This window comes from Polypterus senegalus, chromosome 5 (assembly GCF_016835505.1).
Source record: "Polypterus senegalus isolate Bchr_013 chromosome 5, ASM1683550v1, whole genome shotgun sequence".
NCBI lineage: Eukaryota > Metazoa > Chordata > Cladistia > Polypteriformes > Polypteridae > Polypterus > Polypterus senegalus.
Genome location: NC_053158.1, coordinates 139397765 through 139416919, shown reverse-complemented (window position 1 = coordinate 139416919; position 19155 = coordinate 139397765). Strand labels below are relative to the sequence as shown.

Genomic DNA, 19155 nt, shown 5'->3' with positions numbered 1-19155 from the left:
GTGAGATCGACAGGCGGATCGGTGCGGCATCCGCAGTGATGCGGGCTCTGCATCGGTCTGTCGTGGTGAAAAAGGAGCTGAGCCGTAAGGCAAAGCTCTCAATTTACCAGTCGATCTACGCTCCTACCCTCACCTATGGTCATGAGCTATGGGTAGTGACCGAAAGAACAAGATCGCGAATACAAGCGGCTGAAATGAGTTTCCTCCGCAGGGTGTCTGGGCTTTCCCTTAAAGATAGGGTGAGAAGCTCAGTCATCCGGGAGGGGCTCAGAGTAGAGCCGCTGCTCCTCCGCATCGAGAGGAGTCAAATGAGGTGGCTCGGGCATCTGATCAGGATGCCTCCTGGACGCCTCCCTGGTGAGGTGTTCCGGGCACGTCCACACGGGAGGAGGCCCGGGGAAGACCCAGGACACGCTGGAGGGACTATGTCTCCCGGCTGGCCTGGGAACGCATGGGATTCTCCGGAAGAGCTGGAAGAAGTGGCCGGGGAGAGGGAAGTCTGGGCCTCTCTGCTTAAGCTGCTACCCCCGCGACCCGACCTCGGATAAGCAGAAGAGAATGGATGGATGGATGGATGGATAGTTAATTGCATCCTCCACTTCACTCTTTGTCCAGTAGGCAAACTGGTGGTCTTCCACAAGCTGACTGGTGTAGTCCAGGGCCAACCTTTCAAAGGTACTCATGATGTGAGAAGTAAATGCCATTGATCTGTAGTCAATAGGTGAAGAGGTGCCTGGAAGTTTAGAAGGTTGCCTAGGCCCATTGCAGCCCAATGGGGAAGATACAGTATTGCCTGTGTCCACTATGGGTGCTAAACATTGTCTTTTCTTTAGTGGATTTCGTCAAGGATATCAGCCAGTTATCCTTGGTTGTGTCTAATTTGGTGGGGTATCTTTCAGCTTTCCGCTTTTAGCCATCCACTCTAGCCACAGGGTGTACATTGAAGCATGAGATCTTGTTCAGCTTGTAGAAGCTGGTAGAAGTTGTTACAGAACCTTCAGTTGCCATCTAGCTTAGGAATCAAAACAATCAGCTAAGGACTTGAGCTATCCTTCTGTTTTGTTTTGATCTTGACCTCAGCTTTCTTCACCTCATGGTGTTAGGGGTGCTCGTAGATGACAGCCCTGGTATGGTGATGATTTTCTGAGAAATCAGGGAGGTCTGGCTAGGTTTGGTGTCAAATATGGCCCGGATGGAGTTTATGGTGGTTATTGACTCAGTTTTATTCAGTGTGTTGAAGTTACTCCCAAAATTGAAATCCATTGTCTGCTCATAGTGGGCGCTGGTTTAGCTTGGAGAGAGGCTTGGGTTTTCACATTTCCTCTAGGCCTTCAGAAGATTCATTAAATAGAACCTTTCGGATGAACTGTTTGAACTAACTAAGCCTTGCCATTCTTTTATCTCGTACAGCACTTGCCAGTGAATGAGGAGCTTAGAGTATGAGGTTTAGATGAGGAGCACCACACAGTCACCAGCTTGAACTTCCCATAGTGCCATGTGCTCGGTTTAGCATAGTCTGGCTATATTAAATTGTTCATGTAACTGAGTTACATATTTCAGTATGTTCATGAATGGGAAGGATTTGACTCCCAGCCTTCTTTAATGAGATCGAGAAGTCCCCAGGGTTGTCATCCATATAGGAGCTTCAAGGGAGAAAACTCTCTGAGACTTGTAACAACTCACAGAATGTGAATAACACACATTCACATGCTTAATTCTCAGCAATTCAGAAGGTTCCCAGAACATATCCAGGTTGAAGGATGTACCCTGGTTCATGAGGACTACTTTGGATTTGGCAACGTGAGAGAAGATCACTAGTAGTTCCCATGTGATTGTTTTACTGTCTTGCCTGTCTCATGAGTAGCATTTCTGGATTCTAGGTGGTTTAGTCCACATGCACCAGAATGTACTTATGTCCAAGTGGTCCCACTATATTGTCCCCAGTTCTCTTGAACTGGACATCTATGGAAGTATGGTATGAGTAGTGCAGGTTCTGTGCATAATATCTGTTTTCATTGGCACTCCAGACAGGACATTTAGAAATGGTATATCACTTATTTGACCCCTGTCTAAAAGAAGCACATTTTAATGCATTCCAAGGACTTCCCTGTTACTGGGTGGGCTCTCAGGAGGTGGGCACATGTGAGTTTGCAGATTTCTTTGTGGTACAGGCAAGGAATTAAAAATAGTCTGAGTACTTCATCTTGATGCTTAGCCACCTGGAACAATAGATCATTCTCTATCAAGAAATATGGACCAAGTGGTGTACAATTTTACCATTTACCAAGATGACTGCAGTTCTGGCAAATTTGAGGGAGCTATCGTTCCACAGCTCACGTTTGAAGGCAGCTTGTTAAATTGACCATAAATGATTTGGAGAGAGTTGCAGGAGGTGGTTGGGATGGGGCAGAGTATCTGTGATATCACTGGGCTGGACTTTGTCATATAATGATGACATAGATTCATCCGCAACTAGGGAATCATCCCAATTACACTGCACCACAACTACTTTGGCTGCTCGTTTTTAGGGAATATGCGGCATGGAAACACCTAAACTAAAATACTCACCGGATGAATTGTATTGACTCCGAACAAACTATGAATTGTCTGCTGATCTCCTGTTGCACCGCGGCATTCTCTGATGTCCAAGGTACATTCACCGGGGTTCTCATCATTGTTTCTGTCTCAGCAGCAGTAACAGTGGGTCTGTTCCTTCACTTTGGTCTAAAGGACGCTCTTGTCCATGTATTTTTGAGTGATGTGTTTATCATAACGTGTTGATTCCTCTAGTAAAATCACCAGAACATGTGTCCATAGACACTTTGAAGTTTGGATTATTTAACACTCGATCTATCTCTAACAAAGCTCTGCTGATTGGTGATTTTATTATAGACGCTAAGATGGATTGCTAATGCCTTACGGAGACTTGGCAGCAACTACTATTGACTATTTTGATCTAAATCAAATGCTCCCTCAGGTCATTGTCTGTATCTCTATATGCCGTTCTTCGGAGAGGGGCCACAAAGACCTAAAATTATCACAGATACCTCTTCCAGAGTATCTTTCCTTTGAACTGTTAGCTGGCAAACTCTGCGGACCTTCACTTACTATAATTGCTGTCTTACATAGACCTCCTAAACTATCAAGTGTTTTTATTCCAGAACTTTTTACTGTTTTAACTACTTTGTGTGCAATGTCTCCTAATGTCATCCTTATGGGTGATTTTAACATACATTTTGACACCTCAACTGATGCACTCACAAATGATTTTAATGAAATCCTTGACTGTTTTCATTCAATTCAATATGTAAACTTTTCAACTCATAATGAAGATCATATTTTAGACTTAGTTTGCTGCTCTGGCATCATACCTCACAAATGTATTCATACTGAATTACCCATCTCGGATCACAAAATGTTTACATTTGATGTTAACTTACCTCTCTGTAAAATAAAGGTTCAGCGTGTGATTTCATTTCGTAATGTCAAGCATGTAAACCCAGAGAGCCTTATTAATTTATTGTAATTACAGCCTGTTTCTCTTTCTACTACCATCAGAATTAGTAGACCATTACAATGCTGCTGTGTCTACTGTCTTCAGTAGACTAGCTCCCTTAAAAATATGGACTGTTTCATTTATTCACACTGCTCCCTGGTTTACACCTGAATTCCGTCAGCTCAAGGCCATGGGCCTACAGTTGGAGTGTCTAGCTAAGAAGACAGGTCTTGTTGTACATAAGGAAATGTATTCAATTCATATGTTAAAATACAAAAATGCTCTCTCTGTTGCCAAAGCTGTATACTACTCTAACATTATCAATACAGGAAGGAAAAATGCTAGAGCTCTTTTTTCCTCAATGAATAAGCTAATTACACCTCCAGAAAATGTTGTTCACCATAAATTCTCTGTTAAATACTGCTGTACATTTTTGGATTTCTTCAACTCAAAAACTGAAAAAATTCACCAGCAACTTGTTTCCTCTATTTTTGCAGAAAATGACATACTTTCCACTATCACACATATTCCCTTACCAACTGCCTTATTCTCAGAGTTCAGGTTTACCAGCTGAAAATAATATATTTGAGCTTATAACAACATCTAATCATTCTACATGTCAATTGGATCCAATACCTAGAAGCTTTGTTAAGTTCTGTCTGTCTGTTTCCCCCATGATAACTACTATAGTTAACTCTACAATCACGGTTCTCCTCTCATTAAAAATGGCCTTAATTACTACAATTTTGAAAAAAAACTGGCTTAGACCCTAATATCTTTAACAATTATTGGTTTATTTAAAATGTTCCATTCATATCTAAAGTTCTCAAAAAGATAGGTGCCTCCCAACTTCAGTTCCATCTTTCAAAAAATATCCTTTTTGAACAGTTTCAATCTGGTTTTCGTCCTAAACAGAGCACCTAAAATGCCCTGGTCAAAATCACAAATGATCTTCTCTGGGCAGCTGACATGGGACTTTTATCAATTCCTGTACTTCTTGACCTCAAGTCTGCATTTGGCACCATATCTCATCAGATACCTTTGAAACGACTAGCTAGTTTTTTATTCTGTGGCCTTGTCCTCCAATGGTTTTCTTTCTACCTCACTGATAGGAGGCAATTTGTTCAAGTAAAGGGCATTAAATCTGAGAATGCAGTCGTTACTCAGGGAGTTCTGCAGGGTTCTGTTTTGGGGCCTTCTTTTTCTCATTTACATCTTCCCAATAGGTAATATCTTTCAACACCATGGTGTTAAATTTCATTGTTATGCTGATGACACACAGCTCTATCTATCCACTAAATACACTTCTGTTTTCCCTCCAAATATTCTTATGGTATGTCTCAAAGCCATAAAGTCATCGATGACAATTTTCTCCAATTAAACAGCAATAAAACTGAGATGTTCCTCATTGGTTCTAAATTTACACTCACTAGAGTTAACCTTAACACAAACATTAACACAAACATCTCTTCCCAGGTTAAGAGCCTGGGCGTCATTCTAGACAGTACCCTCTCTTTTTCTTCCCATATAAGTAATCTTTCTCGGATTGCCTTTTTCCATCTCTGAAACATTTCTGGACTTCGTCCTGTTCTTACGCAACACAGTACTGAAGTATTAGTTAATGCCCTAGTCACGTCATGTATAGATTACCTGTAATGCTATTCCATCTGGCATCCCACAAAAACGTATCCATCACTTACAACTTATTTGAAATTCGGCTGCTAGTATATAATAACCTGTTCTAAATCCACTGAATCTTCCAACTTCATTGGCTCCCTGTTTACTACCGAATGCAATACAAAATACTGCTCTCAAAATTTAAAGCTCTCCACAACCTTGCTCTTTCCTATCTTACTGATCTGCTGCAGACTTACACTCCCTCTCACTCCCTCAGATTCTCATCTGCAGCTCTGCTTTCTGTACTACACATGAAATTATTCTATGGGAGTTCGAGCGTCTCTCATAGTGCTCCTCAACTCTGGAATTCTCTCTGGAATATACGTCAACTAGACTCAATAACACATTTTAAAACTGCCCTCAAAACGTATCTCTTCATACTGGCATACCAATTATGAATTTACACTGTTACTTCCTGTAATCTTTGATGTTTGCTACTACCTCAGTACCTTATTGCTATTTGATTTTATTGTCCTCTTTGTTTTTATATCTTATTACTGTTGTTTAATTTCATTGTAAGGTGACCTTGAATGTTAAGAAAGGTGCAAATTAAATAAAATGTATTATTATTATCATTACTACTACTACTTAGGGTCAGCCCAACTTTCTCTACCAAACTTTGTCCTTAGTCTATTATATATTGTTTAATTTATTCATACAGTAGCAAAATGTTTTTTGGTTTTTATTATCCTTTATCTTTGGCAATTAAATATTAAAATATGGTCCCTGCAGACTTAGAAATAAGGAATTTTATTTTATGCATTCACTTTTTCTTACACAAATGTGCATTCAGATTGTTTTCTTTTCTTTGGGTACAGTAAGTGTTTGAAAAATGGCTACAAAAGGACAAAAAGAACTAGTCAGTTTTAATCCTTTGGTTTATGCCTGAATACATCTTTTCTTGGTTCAAACCAGGACCACAAACTTTGTATGACACTGCAGTTTTTGCAAAGTCTTTTTAGCAGAAGTTATTGTTTAATGGATTTTTTTACGAGAATCCCAAGGATATCAAATTCTGTTGAATATCTCCATGATTTCCAGTTGTTACCTTTGGACTTTTCTGAAAGCTTCCTGTGGTATTTTTTTACATCTCATAGCTTTTGACTAATTGGTGATGAACAATGAAGATAAAAAAAATCAGCATGTGCTTTTTTATGACCTATAACTTATGAAAGTCCAAAGTCATTTCTCTCCAATGAATTGACAGTTGAGATGTTGAATTGTAGCTGACGAATTATGCCTATATGTGAAATTCATCCATGCATAAAGGTAGCAAAGATTAACTTTTGATAAAACAGAAGGTGGCTTGTTTGAGGGAAATTTTTTGATAAATATTTACTGTGAATACATTCAGTTGCCTTGCATTTTTTGTTTTTTATTTTAAAAGTTATGATTGTGCAGGGCTTTTTTTTAACATGATGGAAATGTATTTTATAGATAACAGGCATGTTGATTTTTATCCTTGTGAAGATTATTCTGGGATGTATTGTACACTTATACTGTGATTTCCAGACCTAAATTATTCTTGAAAATTCATTCAAACACTTACTTTCTTATAATTTATTGAGAAAAACTGATTATTCTTAGGCAATATACTACAAGGTCTTGACAATTACAAAAAAGATATAATCCACACAAAATAACAGTACAGGTTTAATAAACTAAGTCTAACAATAAAATAATTCACTTAGTATAACTAGAAAGCCATGTGGCATAAACAAGTGACGAACAATGAGAAGAGGCAAGGAAATAAGTATCTGGTTGGTGGCAGTTAGAGAAGGACATGGGAGATGAGGAGTTGGCTATGGCAAGTGGTAGTGTGAGAAGGCTAGATAAAGGATAGTCGGTTATGTTTTGGGAGCAGGAAGCGGAGGCAAAAAAGAAAAAAAAAACACGAAGAATTTAAATGAACTGAAAACTGAATTTCATTAGTCTGTACTGTATACACTTCATTTATCTGAAAATATTATTTTTTGGAGGAAATATCTTCACATAATTCAATAAGCCACATAATAATTAGGAGACAACCTTGGAGGGTAACACAAACAATTATGGCATTATTTTCCATTATGTGCAGTATTACTCATCTACTCTTTGTGCTCATGTCATTGTTGGAGAAAACTGCTGTTTAGATATCTGATTTGACATATTCATCATTAGTGACCCATGAAGGTAGCCCTTCTGATTGAGGGGCAGATAATTAATATTGTAACTACTATAACAAATAGGCTAAACAGCACATTTGGATTTCTCAAATAAAAACATATTTGAACTCCTGCTCTCATACATTTTTATGCTGAAAAGTAACAGTATGACCCTCCTAAAACAGGGAGTGTCTCAAAATTCCTTACTTTGGAATGTACAAATAACTAAGGTACCCTTACCAGTAGATAAATATGGTAAACTATAATGACAATAAATACAGCAAGGTTGCATTTACATGGGGTCAGGTCTGGAGAGCAGGGTGAGTATGGTGTTTCTTGAATCAATAATTTCAAAGGGCAGCCTTTCCAATTTAAGCTGTGTAAGAATATACTTAACCTTGAAATAGAAGGGAGATGGTTGACAACTTTCAACACTCATTTTACTTAATTCACTGCAATGAACAAAGCAAATCAGACAAATATATTAACCAGTTAAGTGGGTCATTAGAACCATGTAATCAGCATGGATTGTGCTGGCAAAATCACAACCAATTGCATATGTGATCTTGACAGCATTGTTGGACCTTTAATTTCCTTGGGTTTGAAAAATCACTATGCATCTGTTGTTTAGAATATTGTTTGTACTCTGACTTATAGTGACATATCCAAGTTTTCTTCTAGTTGTGACTTCTAAAAATGTTCCATATTCTTTAATTCATTAGCTTGAGATTCTCTTGGGAGCATTGAATGTGATGTTGCTTGATTTTTGAGTCAGAATTCTGGGCTCCCCTTAGTCCATCTTGTAAGGAAATGTCTTTCTTTTCTGCATACAAGAAATACCTCTTTAGAATTGATTACATTTTTATTTCCAAATCACTGGCATTTTACAGTCTTAATGCATTCTTAATATCAAGTTCTTTATCATGATTTTTATACTTTAAAACCTCCACCTTGCATTTTTGTCCTTTGGGCCTGTCCATTGTTGATTTAGAACTTCACTGTTTTAATTCTTAAAATTCACTGAACAGTTTTCTACAAAACTAAATTAATGCATCAGGTAAATTTTATTCCAGCGCATGGTCCTGCTTTTGTATGAAAGTCTTCATTAATGATTTCTCAATAGCTTTCACTGCAGGCCATGCTTGCAAGTCTCATAAAGTGAGATATGACCTTCAATATCATTTGAATCAACATGATAGGGCATACCTTTCAATATCTGACCCCACTCCTCCATGAATTTCATGATGAGCTTAACAACTGTCTACTAAAGAAAGTTGAATTCCTAACGCATCATAGGTATTATTTATCACAGGTCAAGCTGAGTAAGTTACTTGCTTTAAGGGTTTACAAATACAACACTTTCTCTATATCCTCCATTAAGACACCATCATTTATTTTTTCTTATATTCTGTTAAATGAATGAGTGACACTCCAAACTGTTTTCTTCTATAGAACAGACACATTCCTTGAATTTATACAACTTTCCTCTGGGAACTTTTTCTGGCAGCAGTGAGTGCAAGTTGCACAACAGACCTGGACAAAATGCTAACCTGTCACACAGCATACACACATAAACAACCACACTCGTACTGGGGCTAATTTAGAGTCATCAACTAAATTAAATACTGATATGAATGTAATATTGATTATTATGGGTATTTCTGCAAATTAATTCCATGGCTTTTCCATTGTGTTTTGTTTTATATAAAAACAAAGTATGCTAATGCAAAAGCTAATGGATTGCATAAATAGAAAACTCGAGTATTTTTTTTAGTATACATAATTGCTGAAAATGTTAATACATTTTATTGAGCATATCACAATTTTACATTCCATCCATCCATTATCCAACTACAGGGTCACGGGGGTCTGCTGGAACCAACACCAGGGGAAAGGCAGGAACAAATCCCAGGCAGGGCACCAGCCCACCGCAGGACACACACACACTAGGGACAATTTTAGGACTGCCAGTGCATCTAACCTGCATGTTTTTGAACTGTGGGAGGAAACAAGAGCACCCGGAGGAAACCCACACAGACATGGGGAGAACATGCAAACTCCATGTAGGGAAGACCTGGGAAGCGAACCCGGGTCTCCGTACTGCGAGGCAGCAGCGCTACCACTGTGCCATCATGCTGGCCCTTCCCAACTGTTTCTAAATAAATTAGAATAATGAAAGTTTAAGGCTTAAGGCTTAACTGTGAATCATTATAAATGCAAGACCCCGGAACTGCTATGCACATAATAACACCTGTGTTCCATCTCTTCACAGGTCTTGGTGCACTATGCATATTCAGCTTGTTTATAGCTTTTATCTATACCTACATCTTTATATATCTTTATAGCAATGAATGTAATTTCTGGACATTTTGAGTGGTGATTCTCAAACATGCTATAGGATCCTTATTTGCACATATAGCAATTGTTTTTCTCACTATGATGAATATTACACTGTGGCTCTTTCATGAATTATGCAGTTCTGTATATGTAAGAGAGGTAGCTCATAACTGTGTTAACCAAAATTTGCCAATTAACATCTTGAACTAGTACCTGAAGATCTTTGATACACACTTTTAAATATGATGCTCAGTCTCTTTCTATGCTGAGTTTGAAGAAACATTTCTCATGTAATATTACTTTATGAAGTTTAAACCAACACTATAGTATTTAACTGAGGCACTGAGCTTATATCCTTGGTAACTGTTGGTGTGGAGATTTCACATTCACCTTGTGTCGGTTTGGGTTTTACCACAGAGTACTTCAGCTAATTTAATTTTTGATTCCAGACTCAGTGTGAGTGTGTGTGTGTTAGCACTTGGAGTGATGCCCCATACAAGGTTTTTTTTCTGATTTGTAGCCACTGTTGACAGATTGGTTTTGCCCCTGTGACTCTGAATTAAAGTAAGCAAGTCTGAGAATGTGTTGTTGTGTTATTTGGGTACTGGTGCTTCTGATTTTCAAAAATGTTTTAGTATAATTTCCATGTTTTTATATTAAACTGTTTTGTTTGTCTAGGTTACAGCATTTGTTTTTTTTTTACATAAATGGTTTCATTATTATAAAAACAAATATGATAGCAAATCAGAGAAGAGATTAATTGATTGAATAAACTTCAAATATATGTTTTAATTAACAGTATGTTAACAATGCAGTTTTATAACGCTGTGGGTTTCACTGTGGCACAGCATAAACCTTTGTTGCTTCACAATCATGATTTGGCTCTTGGTTTTCAGCTACGTTACTTTTATCACTTGTGTTGTGCTTTTTGTGATGACCAAGGGTTTTGATACTTCCCATAGGGCAAAGATGCTCTTTTAGTTTTATTTGAAATTAAATGTCTTCTAACTTGGCTGGATGTGGATTTACATGAGTATGCCCAGCAATAGAGCGGCATCCCGAGAGTAAATAAATGAACTCATGCACTGTATCATTCTTGTTTAAAATACAATCTCTCTATTATAAAAAAAAATCCTGGAGAGAAATAGTAGGTCGACGAGATGTAATCTTCACGTTAAGATCACGGAAGACACTTAAAAGACCCGCGAGACTAGAGAGATTGGCCACGGAGCATCTCGCAAGGACCTTAAACATGAGACTTTGTGCCAAGAGATGGACCCAGGACCGTCTTGCGATGATGTAGAACATGAGATTCTTGCAAGACATGTCCTACTTACAAATAAATAAGAGCATGGGCAGCAACACACTCAGTCATGTTTTGGCTTTGAGCACACAGATCCAGGGCTGTCAGCGCATATAAAGCGTATAAGGACAATACGTTATAAATGAAACGTAGACGACTAAGTGAAGAAGAAAGCAGCGTGGAGAAAAGAGACTCAAAAGCGTTGGAGAGACAAAAAAGAAAAAGAATAATCTAGATGCAAATTCAGAAAATAAGGAAAGTAATTATCAGCAAGTGGAATTGGAAAAAAGCACGTCCAATTGGGACTTTGGCACTATACACATGCAGAGCAGGTTAGAGATTATGAAAGCAGTGGAATTCAAAAGGCTCAAAAAAAAAAAGTTGGCACGATACAAAATGTAGAGAAAGTTAAAGAATATCAAAGTAGGGAAATTAGAAAGTATAAAAAAAGAAAGTAAAGATCGCAGGAGCGCAAACAAGCGGAAATTATTACTCGAAAAAGGGAAAATAATCACCACAGACCAGGTGTCATTAAAAAAAAAGCAGGATAAAGCGAGGTTATAAATAAAAGACAGAGTAGAAAACAAAGTAAAACGTCATAAAAAGGTTAAAAAGCAAGGGGGCCAAACACATGCAGAGCAGGTTATACATAATGAAAACTGGAATTCAAAAGACTCAAAAAAAACATAGGCACGAAACACATGCAGAGCAAGATACAGAATATGAAAGCAAAAAAAAACGACAGTGTCAAAACAAAGAAAGTAAACATCGCATTAGCGCAAAGAAAGAGAAAATATTACTTTGAGAAATAACGAAAAGGCAAATAGAGATTGAATATATCGATATAGGTGATATGTCAGAAGTATGTAAATACTATAAGGCTTTGAAGTTTAAGTCAAGAGAATGTCAAAAACGGAGTTTACCTCACATGCATTTATTGGTTATTTTGCAAAAAGAATTATTAACTGCTGATGATGTAGATCGTTTTGTCTGTGCTGAAATTCCAAACAGAGAAAGCTATCCTGAATTATGGTACAAAGTCATTAAACACGTCTCACGGAGCTCATTTAAAAGATTCAGAACGTTGGGACACGAAAGATTCTAAATATTGTTTATATATATTGAAGTTCTGAAATAAAAGTGAAATTAATGAAATAGCAACAATTCAAAGAAAAAAAAATCTTAAAAGTGTGTATCCGGATAAACAAAAACAGGGGTTGGCGAACGAAGCACCCTAGTATATAAAATACAAATTTAATTGAGTAATAGCATTGGACTGCTGCCACTCATCTCCATGAGACTGGGTTAAAATCCTATAAATCTTCTATCTGTGTCTGTTTGTATGTGTGTGTGTATGTGTTTTTTTTTCTTTTTCGGGTATTCTAGTGCTCCAGTATTTCAGTGACATTCAGGTTAAGTGAACTAAAACTTCAAATTGGATTGATGTGAATGTGTGCATGTGTATGTGAGAAAGCACCCCGTAATGGACTAACTCTATCCAGGACTAGCTTCTGCCGATGGTACACAGTACACTTAAACCCAATACAACCTCAGGGTTTGAATTAAGGTGTTTTAGAAAACAGGTGGGTGGTTGTTTGCATGATTAACACTAGAATTACCAGAACCTACAAAAAACTCGTAGATCGGTCCCACCTTAAACCGCTTCTCACCTCTCCGTCAGCGTCTTTTGTCCTTTAAACGTGTTGATAAGTAGCAGGTCTGTTTACCTGCGTGTCAGTTGCTTGGAGTTGTATAGAGTGAGAAGTCAAGCAAAATCACACCTTTTATAAATACTATATCGTTCTTTGGAACACATGCATTTCATTTGTCTTCCATGTCTACAACGATCTATGTAAACACATCGTTAAAAAGAAGTTTTTCATGTTTTAGTAATAATTGACTAAATGTAGACAAGAAGTTTATAATGCGTGAAGCCTGAATTCCAAATATCAATTTCACAAAAGGTACAAATATAACAGAACAAGTGTGCTTTTTATTCAAAAACTATATATATATATGTTGTTCTCATATCTATCTATATATATATATCTCTCTATATATATATATATATATATATATATATATATATATATATATATATATATATATGCTATGGCAGCGGAGAAGTAGTGTGTTAAAGAAGTTATGAAAAGAAAAGGAAACATTTTAAAAATAATGTAACATGATTGTCAAAGTAATTGTTTTGTGTATTTGGCGGCAGCGCCACAAAGTTTTTTCGTCTAGCTGCATCAGAAAATGTACCACGCGCCTGACACGCCTCCTTTTACTGTTTTCTCACAGCTTGGATTGCTGCTGTCATATATATACACACACACACACACACATACATACATACATACATATATATATATATATATATATACACATACATATCTTCATATCTACATATCTATATACATATCTACATATACACACATATATATATATACATACCTATCTACATCATATACACACACATACATACATACACACACACAAATTATATATATGTGTGTATGTATGTATGTATGTATGTATATATATATGTATGTATGTGTGTGTATATATATATATATATATATATATATACACATACATACATATATATACACATACATATACTTGTGTGTATAGCTTTTATATATGTGTGTGTGTATAGCTTTGGTCACTGAGTGCAAGGGAGAAATAATAAAATATAGTCTATAAGTTATTAAACAGTAAAACATTAACGTTTTAAGAAGTACAGGTACATTGAGCACTACTGGAGTGGTTGCGGGTAAACTACATTTTAAAGACTGTGTAACACAACAGGTAAGTAACTAACAGCAGCTAAAATATATATGGATCATCTCTCGGTAGTAGATCCCTTTTGAAAGGCGCTACACGACGGCTGTGGTATAGAAATTACATTTTCTATGTGAACGCTCAAATTTGTGCCTCTGGTAATGTGCCTTACCGGCATTTAAAGAAAATTAGTTTTGTGTCCTCTGCAGTGTTAAGAGAAAGGCTTTGGTTTGGGATAAAAGGAAAAAAGGTGTAAAGAAAGGAAAGTTGCCTTTTTCTTTTATATAGTATAGAGAGATGTGTTCGCTGACGTTATGATCGCCTTTTGGGGACAGTCGGTGGGTCTTGTGTAGACTGGTGAGACGCCCCGCCATTAATCGGCTGTGATGGCACTGTCAGTCCTCCACTCGTGCGTGTCTTCATAATCCGGTGAGAACCTCATAATCATATACGTGCAAAAGAAAGTGTGAATCGCCTTAATATTATTTTGCCGTGGTGTAGAAAAGGGGTCCCGTGTTTGCACTTGTCTGGGCTATAGCGCAGGGGGAGGATGAAAAAATTAAAAGTGCTCACTTTGACTTAAGGCAGAAGCGCAGTCAGCGCCTCAAAGGCCGGCACAGCTATGCACGCTGCGCTGGCTGCTCGACTTTTGCAGGGCAGGAGACCACAGTTTTGCAGACACGCTCATGATATCAAAAGTCTCAGCGCTCTTTGGAGGTCATTCATATATTATATATATAGCAAAATACCCGCACCTGCAGCGGAGAAGTAGTGTGTTAAAGAAGCAATGAAAAAGAAAAGGAAACATTTTAAAAATAACGTAATATGATTGTCATTGTCATGAGTGTTGCTGTCATATATATGCCTGCCTAAATAAGTCACCCTCGCTTTGCTCTTACTTTATTTACCGCTCATTTAATCATGGCTAGTGGCGGAAAAATTATAAAATGGAAGGAGGATGGCTTTACCAAAACAATTATTGATGGCTTAATCGATTATTCATAAAGCTTGAATTGGTGATCTGTTTTTCTGTGTTAACCTCATATTTTTCATACTTCTTCTCAAACTAAGGTGGTGCGAGGGTAAAATGAATCGGGATGCGCTGATCAATGTAATCGGTGTACCAGGAAATCATGCATTGACAAAAGCTCCCCTTTGCTTGTAATGCAAAGTGTGATTAAATGCATTATTTTTAAGCGTTATGGAGCACATGCATGAAGCTTCTCAGCTGTGCTTGTGCTAAGAAAAGGAAAGATTTTAAAAATAACGTAACACGATTGTCAATGTAACCTTTTGTAAGTAGTGCCTGGAGGATTCAGTGTGGAGAAACTCTATAGAGACAGCGTGTGTATTAACTTGTGGATTTTTCTGTGAGTATTTGGTGGCAGTCTGACGAAGTTGCTTCGGAAGACGGCGTTAGCTGAGCTCAGCTCAGAGCCAAATGAGATGAATGGGAGGGGAGATGATGACGTGACTCCCCACCCGCCCTTAACTGTCAATCCCCACAAACACAGTCTCGGAATTTGCATAAGCACACCCTTCACCTACAATTTTAACTTAGTTATAAAGTGATCAAAACTCGCTTATATCCTCGTCCTCTCATTAAACTTGTATCCCGCATTACCTGTGGGCATGTGAAACGCCAGCGTAGCCTGTCTATGAACTTAATTTAAAGTTTAGGTTTACACCTTGCTTTCTTTCCGAGGTAGCATCAGTCATGAATATGGTAGTATATGTCACTCGCTCGCTTCTTATTGTTTCGCTGCCTTCTCAATTATATAATGCATGTTTTCTTAAGCGCTTTTTGGAGGTCTTCCTGGTTTTCTACGCACTGCGTTGACAGTCAGTTCACGTGATTACGTGAGAGGCGTGATGATGTCACACGAAACTCCGCCCCCACGTCATTCCAGCTCAACTCCATTACAGTTAATGGAGAAAAATACCTTCCAGTTATGACCATTAGGTAGAATTTCGAAATGAAACCTGCCCAACTTTTGTAAGTAAGCTGTAAGGAATGAGCCTGCCAAATTTCAGCCTTCTACCTACACGGGAAGTTGGAGAATTAGTGATGAGTGAGTGAGTGAGTGAGTGAGTGAGTGAGGGCTTTGCCTTTTATTAGTATAGATATCATTGCAGAAAAACAACACGCGTTAGGGTGCGACATTGACACGCATTTACTATGACTGCTTTGCTGGTGCAACGGTATCAACTGTTGACAGTGTGGTATATTTGTATCTTTTGTGAAAGTGTTTCTTTCATATTTGGACTTCAGGCTTCACACATTATAAATTTCATGTCTACATTTTGTCAATCTATACTAATAAAAGGCAAAGCCCTCACTCACTCACTCACTCACTGACTGACTCACTCATTCATCACTAATTCTCCAACTTCCCGTGTAGGTAGAAGGCTGAAATTTGGCAGGCTCATTCCTTACAGCTTACTTACAAAAGTTGGGCAGGTTTCATTTCGAAATTCTACGTGTATACCAAATAGCCCGCCCATTTAATTATTTAGGAATGGATAGATAAATTAAGATTTTGTACAAATAATGTTTTTAAATTTTTCTTCCTCGATGGATTCTTGCACCCCCAGCAACAGCTGCTCGCACCGCAAAAGAGATATAGATATAGATATACATATATAGATATAGATATATAGATAGATAGATAGATAGATATAGATATATAGATTATATAGATAGATATATAGAGATATAGATATATATATAGATAGATAGATAGATAGATATATGTGTATGTATATGTCTGTGTGTATATATGTAGATATGCATGTAGATATGCCAGCAACACTCATGACAATGACAAAACAATTACATTGTCAATCATGTTACCTTATTATTTAAATGTTTCCTTTTCTTTTTTATTACTTCTTTAACACACTACTTCTCCACTGCGAAGCGCAGGTATTTTGCTAGTTATTACTAAAACATGAAAAAGGTTTTTTTTTAACAATGTGTTCACGTAGAGCGTTGTAGACACGGAACACACATGAAATGCAAGTGTTCCAAGTAACGATATAGTATTTATAAAAGGTGTGATTTTGCTTGACTTCTCACTCTATACAACTCCAAGCAACTGACACGCAGGTAAAGAGACTTGAGCTGAGAAAACTGTGCGCCGGTGGGGGATGTGATAGCAGACTGCTTTCTGCTTATCAACACATTTAAAGGTCAAAAGACACTGACGGAGAGGTGAGAAGCGATTTAAGGTGGGACAGATCTACGAGTTTTTCGTAAGCTCTGGTAATTCTAGTGTTAATAATAATACAATGCAGATATTTTCCTGCTGTTTATCAGTTAATGCTAAATAAAAAATTTGTTAAGTTGGAAAAATGTGTTTTTTGTCTATGGTGTTACATTTTATTTCCTGTTTTTGGTAAGCTTTTATTTCTTCAGTGGCTAACTTTTCAACTGATTTCTAGTAATAAAGCTTGTAATAGAGAAATATCTAAATTAGCTCCCTCTTGTGGAAAATCTCTGACAGTGCCATCATATGTTTTCCATTAAAATTCCACTCTTTACTAAACGCATGTGTTTTTACTAGATATTAAGGTGTGTCTACATGGACAGATGAGGAAAAACATTACACCTACAAAAGCAACTACCTTATTTGCAGTAGGTTTAGATTGTAATAAAATATGGTACAGTAAAGTAAATGTGCCATTGAAATCATTATTATGCATGTACATGATACATAAGGAACATTTATAAAGGGATAAACAATAATATCATTCAGTGGAGTGATGATTCTTTAATTAATTTGCTATAAAAAAACACATTTTTAGTATTAGAAATTTCATTAATGAAGTAAAATATTTTAAAGTTTCTTTCTGTCTCACTTTTTATATTTAATTCACTGTTTCTGGTGATGGTCACAGTACCAAATGCTGTAAAATACCTCTGTGTTTTCAGGCTATTCGGGAAATATATCTCTAGTGCGTTCTGGGTTTGTTCCTTGGTCTTCCACAGAGAGATTGTGGGAGGTGCATAGAAATCACTTTTATTTAAAGAACAAAACCACCTCAGACTAACATTTCAATAGGGAGTAATGGCCCTCTTCTCTACAGTTTTCCTAAATCGATTACCTCTTCGCCCTTCCATGAATATTGAGTGCCACAGCCCTCCTGACAAACCTAATTTCAACTACTTTTCCCATAGTCTCACTTTATCAGCCCTGCCCATTTTAACCTCAGTACTCAATGGGATTGTACACAAAAAATTGAGGCTAACACCTGTCAAATATTTGTGGTTGAAGTACTGAGTCATTTAGATGGTGTGGAATAAATGTCTTTATTTGCTCCTAAAACTGCTCTTTTGGCTGATATATAATTAGATGTAATCATATCATCATAATTGTAGTCAGATGATTCTGCCCTATTTACAATTGCTAAAATTCTCTCCTCTATGTCTTTTGAGGTTGCAAGGCAACATTGCAAAACAATTCTTTTCCATGACAAAAACTAATGAATTATCTGTGTATGTTTATTTATTTAGTTTTTCAAATTAGATTTTAGGTTAAACAAAATTATGGGGTTATTATTCTGTAAGTTGTGTAAGACTATGCTTTCACACAATAGCTTGGTTATAGACTCAAAATAACAAAAAAGCTCATTCTGAGTGTTATAAACCTCATGGCATTTTTGAGTTAAGGAAAAAGAAAACTCAGCACTAAATCTGCTGTCTACAAAATATGTAGATGAAGAAAACTGCAGGAAGTACATCGATAGTTTCTCGAGCAGTCTTAATTTTGGTGGCTGCATGAAGCAGACCAAATTAGGTTCTTGTTTTGTGACTGTACTTTTTACTGGAGGGCAAGATTTGGTGCTTCCAAGAAACACATATGCCTTGCATTTTGGAAGTTATTGAATGCTGGAATAAAACCATCAGATTCTGTATATGTTTTCAAACTCTAACACAAAGTTCCAAGCATAATGTTTTGTTTTTTCCTAGATTCTCTGAAAAAACGACCAAGGAATGGTTAGAAATGTTTGAAGGTACTGGAGTGCCCTACGGTCCAATCAACAGCATTAAAGAAGTATTCTCTGATCCTCAGGTCAGTCTTTATTTTGTTTTACATCTAGGATGTCTGTTTATTGGAAAGGTTTTAACCAGTCACATTGAATTAGGTCTTCTAATCCTGCTAGATAAGCACCGTTAGATAGTTTGTGCACATTTCTGTCAGAAGTCATATAATCAGTCAAAGAAGAAAATATACAACAACGCATATGAATAATGAAATTAATATACAGTATTTTGTTACTGTTGGCAGGATCATGTTGTAAACAACATTTAGCAGTGAAATTTTCCATAATAATTTTTTAAACCTTTTTAACATTCTCGTACAATAAGTGGAATCTGACTGATTTGATCAAGTTGGTGAAATTCTGTAAAT

General features: G+C 37.0%; 1 protein-coding gene across 3 annotated transcripts in view; it reads left to right on the top strand.

Annotated features, from left to right (window-relative positions):
* The window catches only part of sugct (succinyl-CoA:glutarate-CoA transferase), a 762796-nt gene that overhangs the window by 400763 nt on the left and 342878 nt on the right, over positions 1–19155 (top strand). For all 3 annotated transcript variants that reach the window (XM_039753396.1, XM_039753395.1, XM_039753397.1), the window contains one exon: positions 18714–18816. In XM_039753396.1, coding sequence (XP_039609330.1) covers positions 18714–18816 — 103 coding nt within the window. The remainder of the gene's footprint in view (positions 1–18713; positions 18817–19155) is intronic.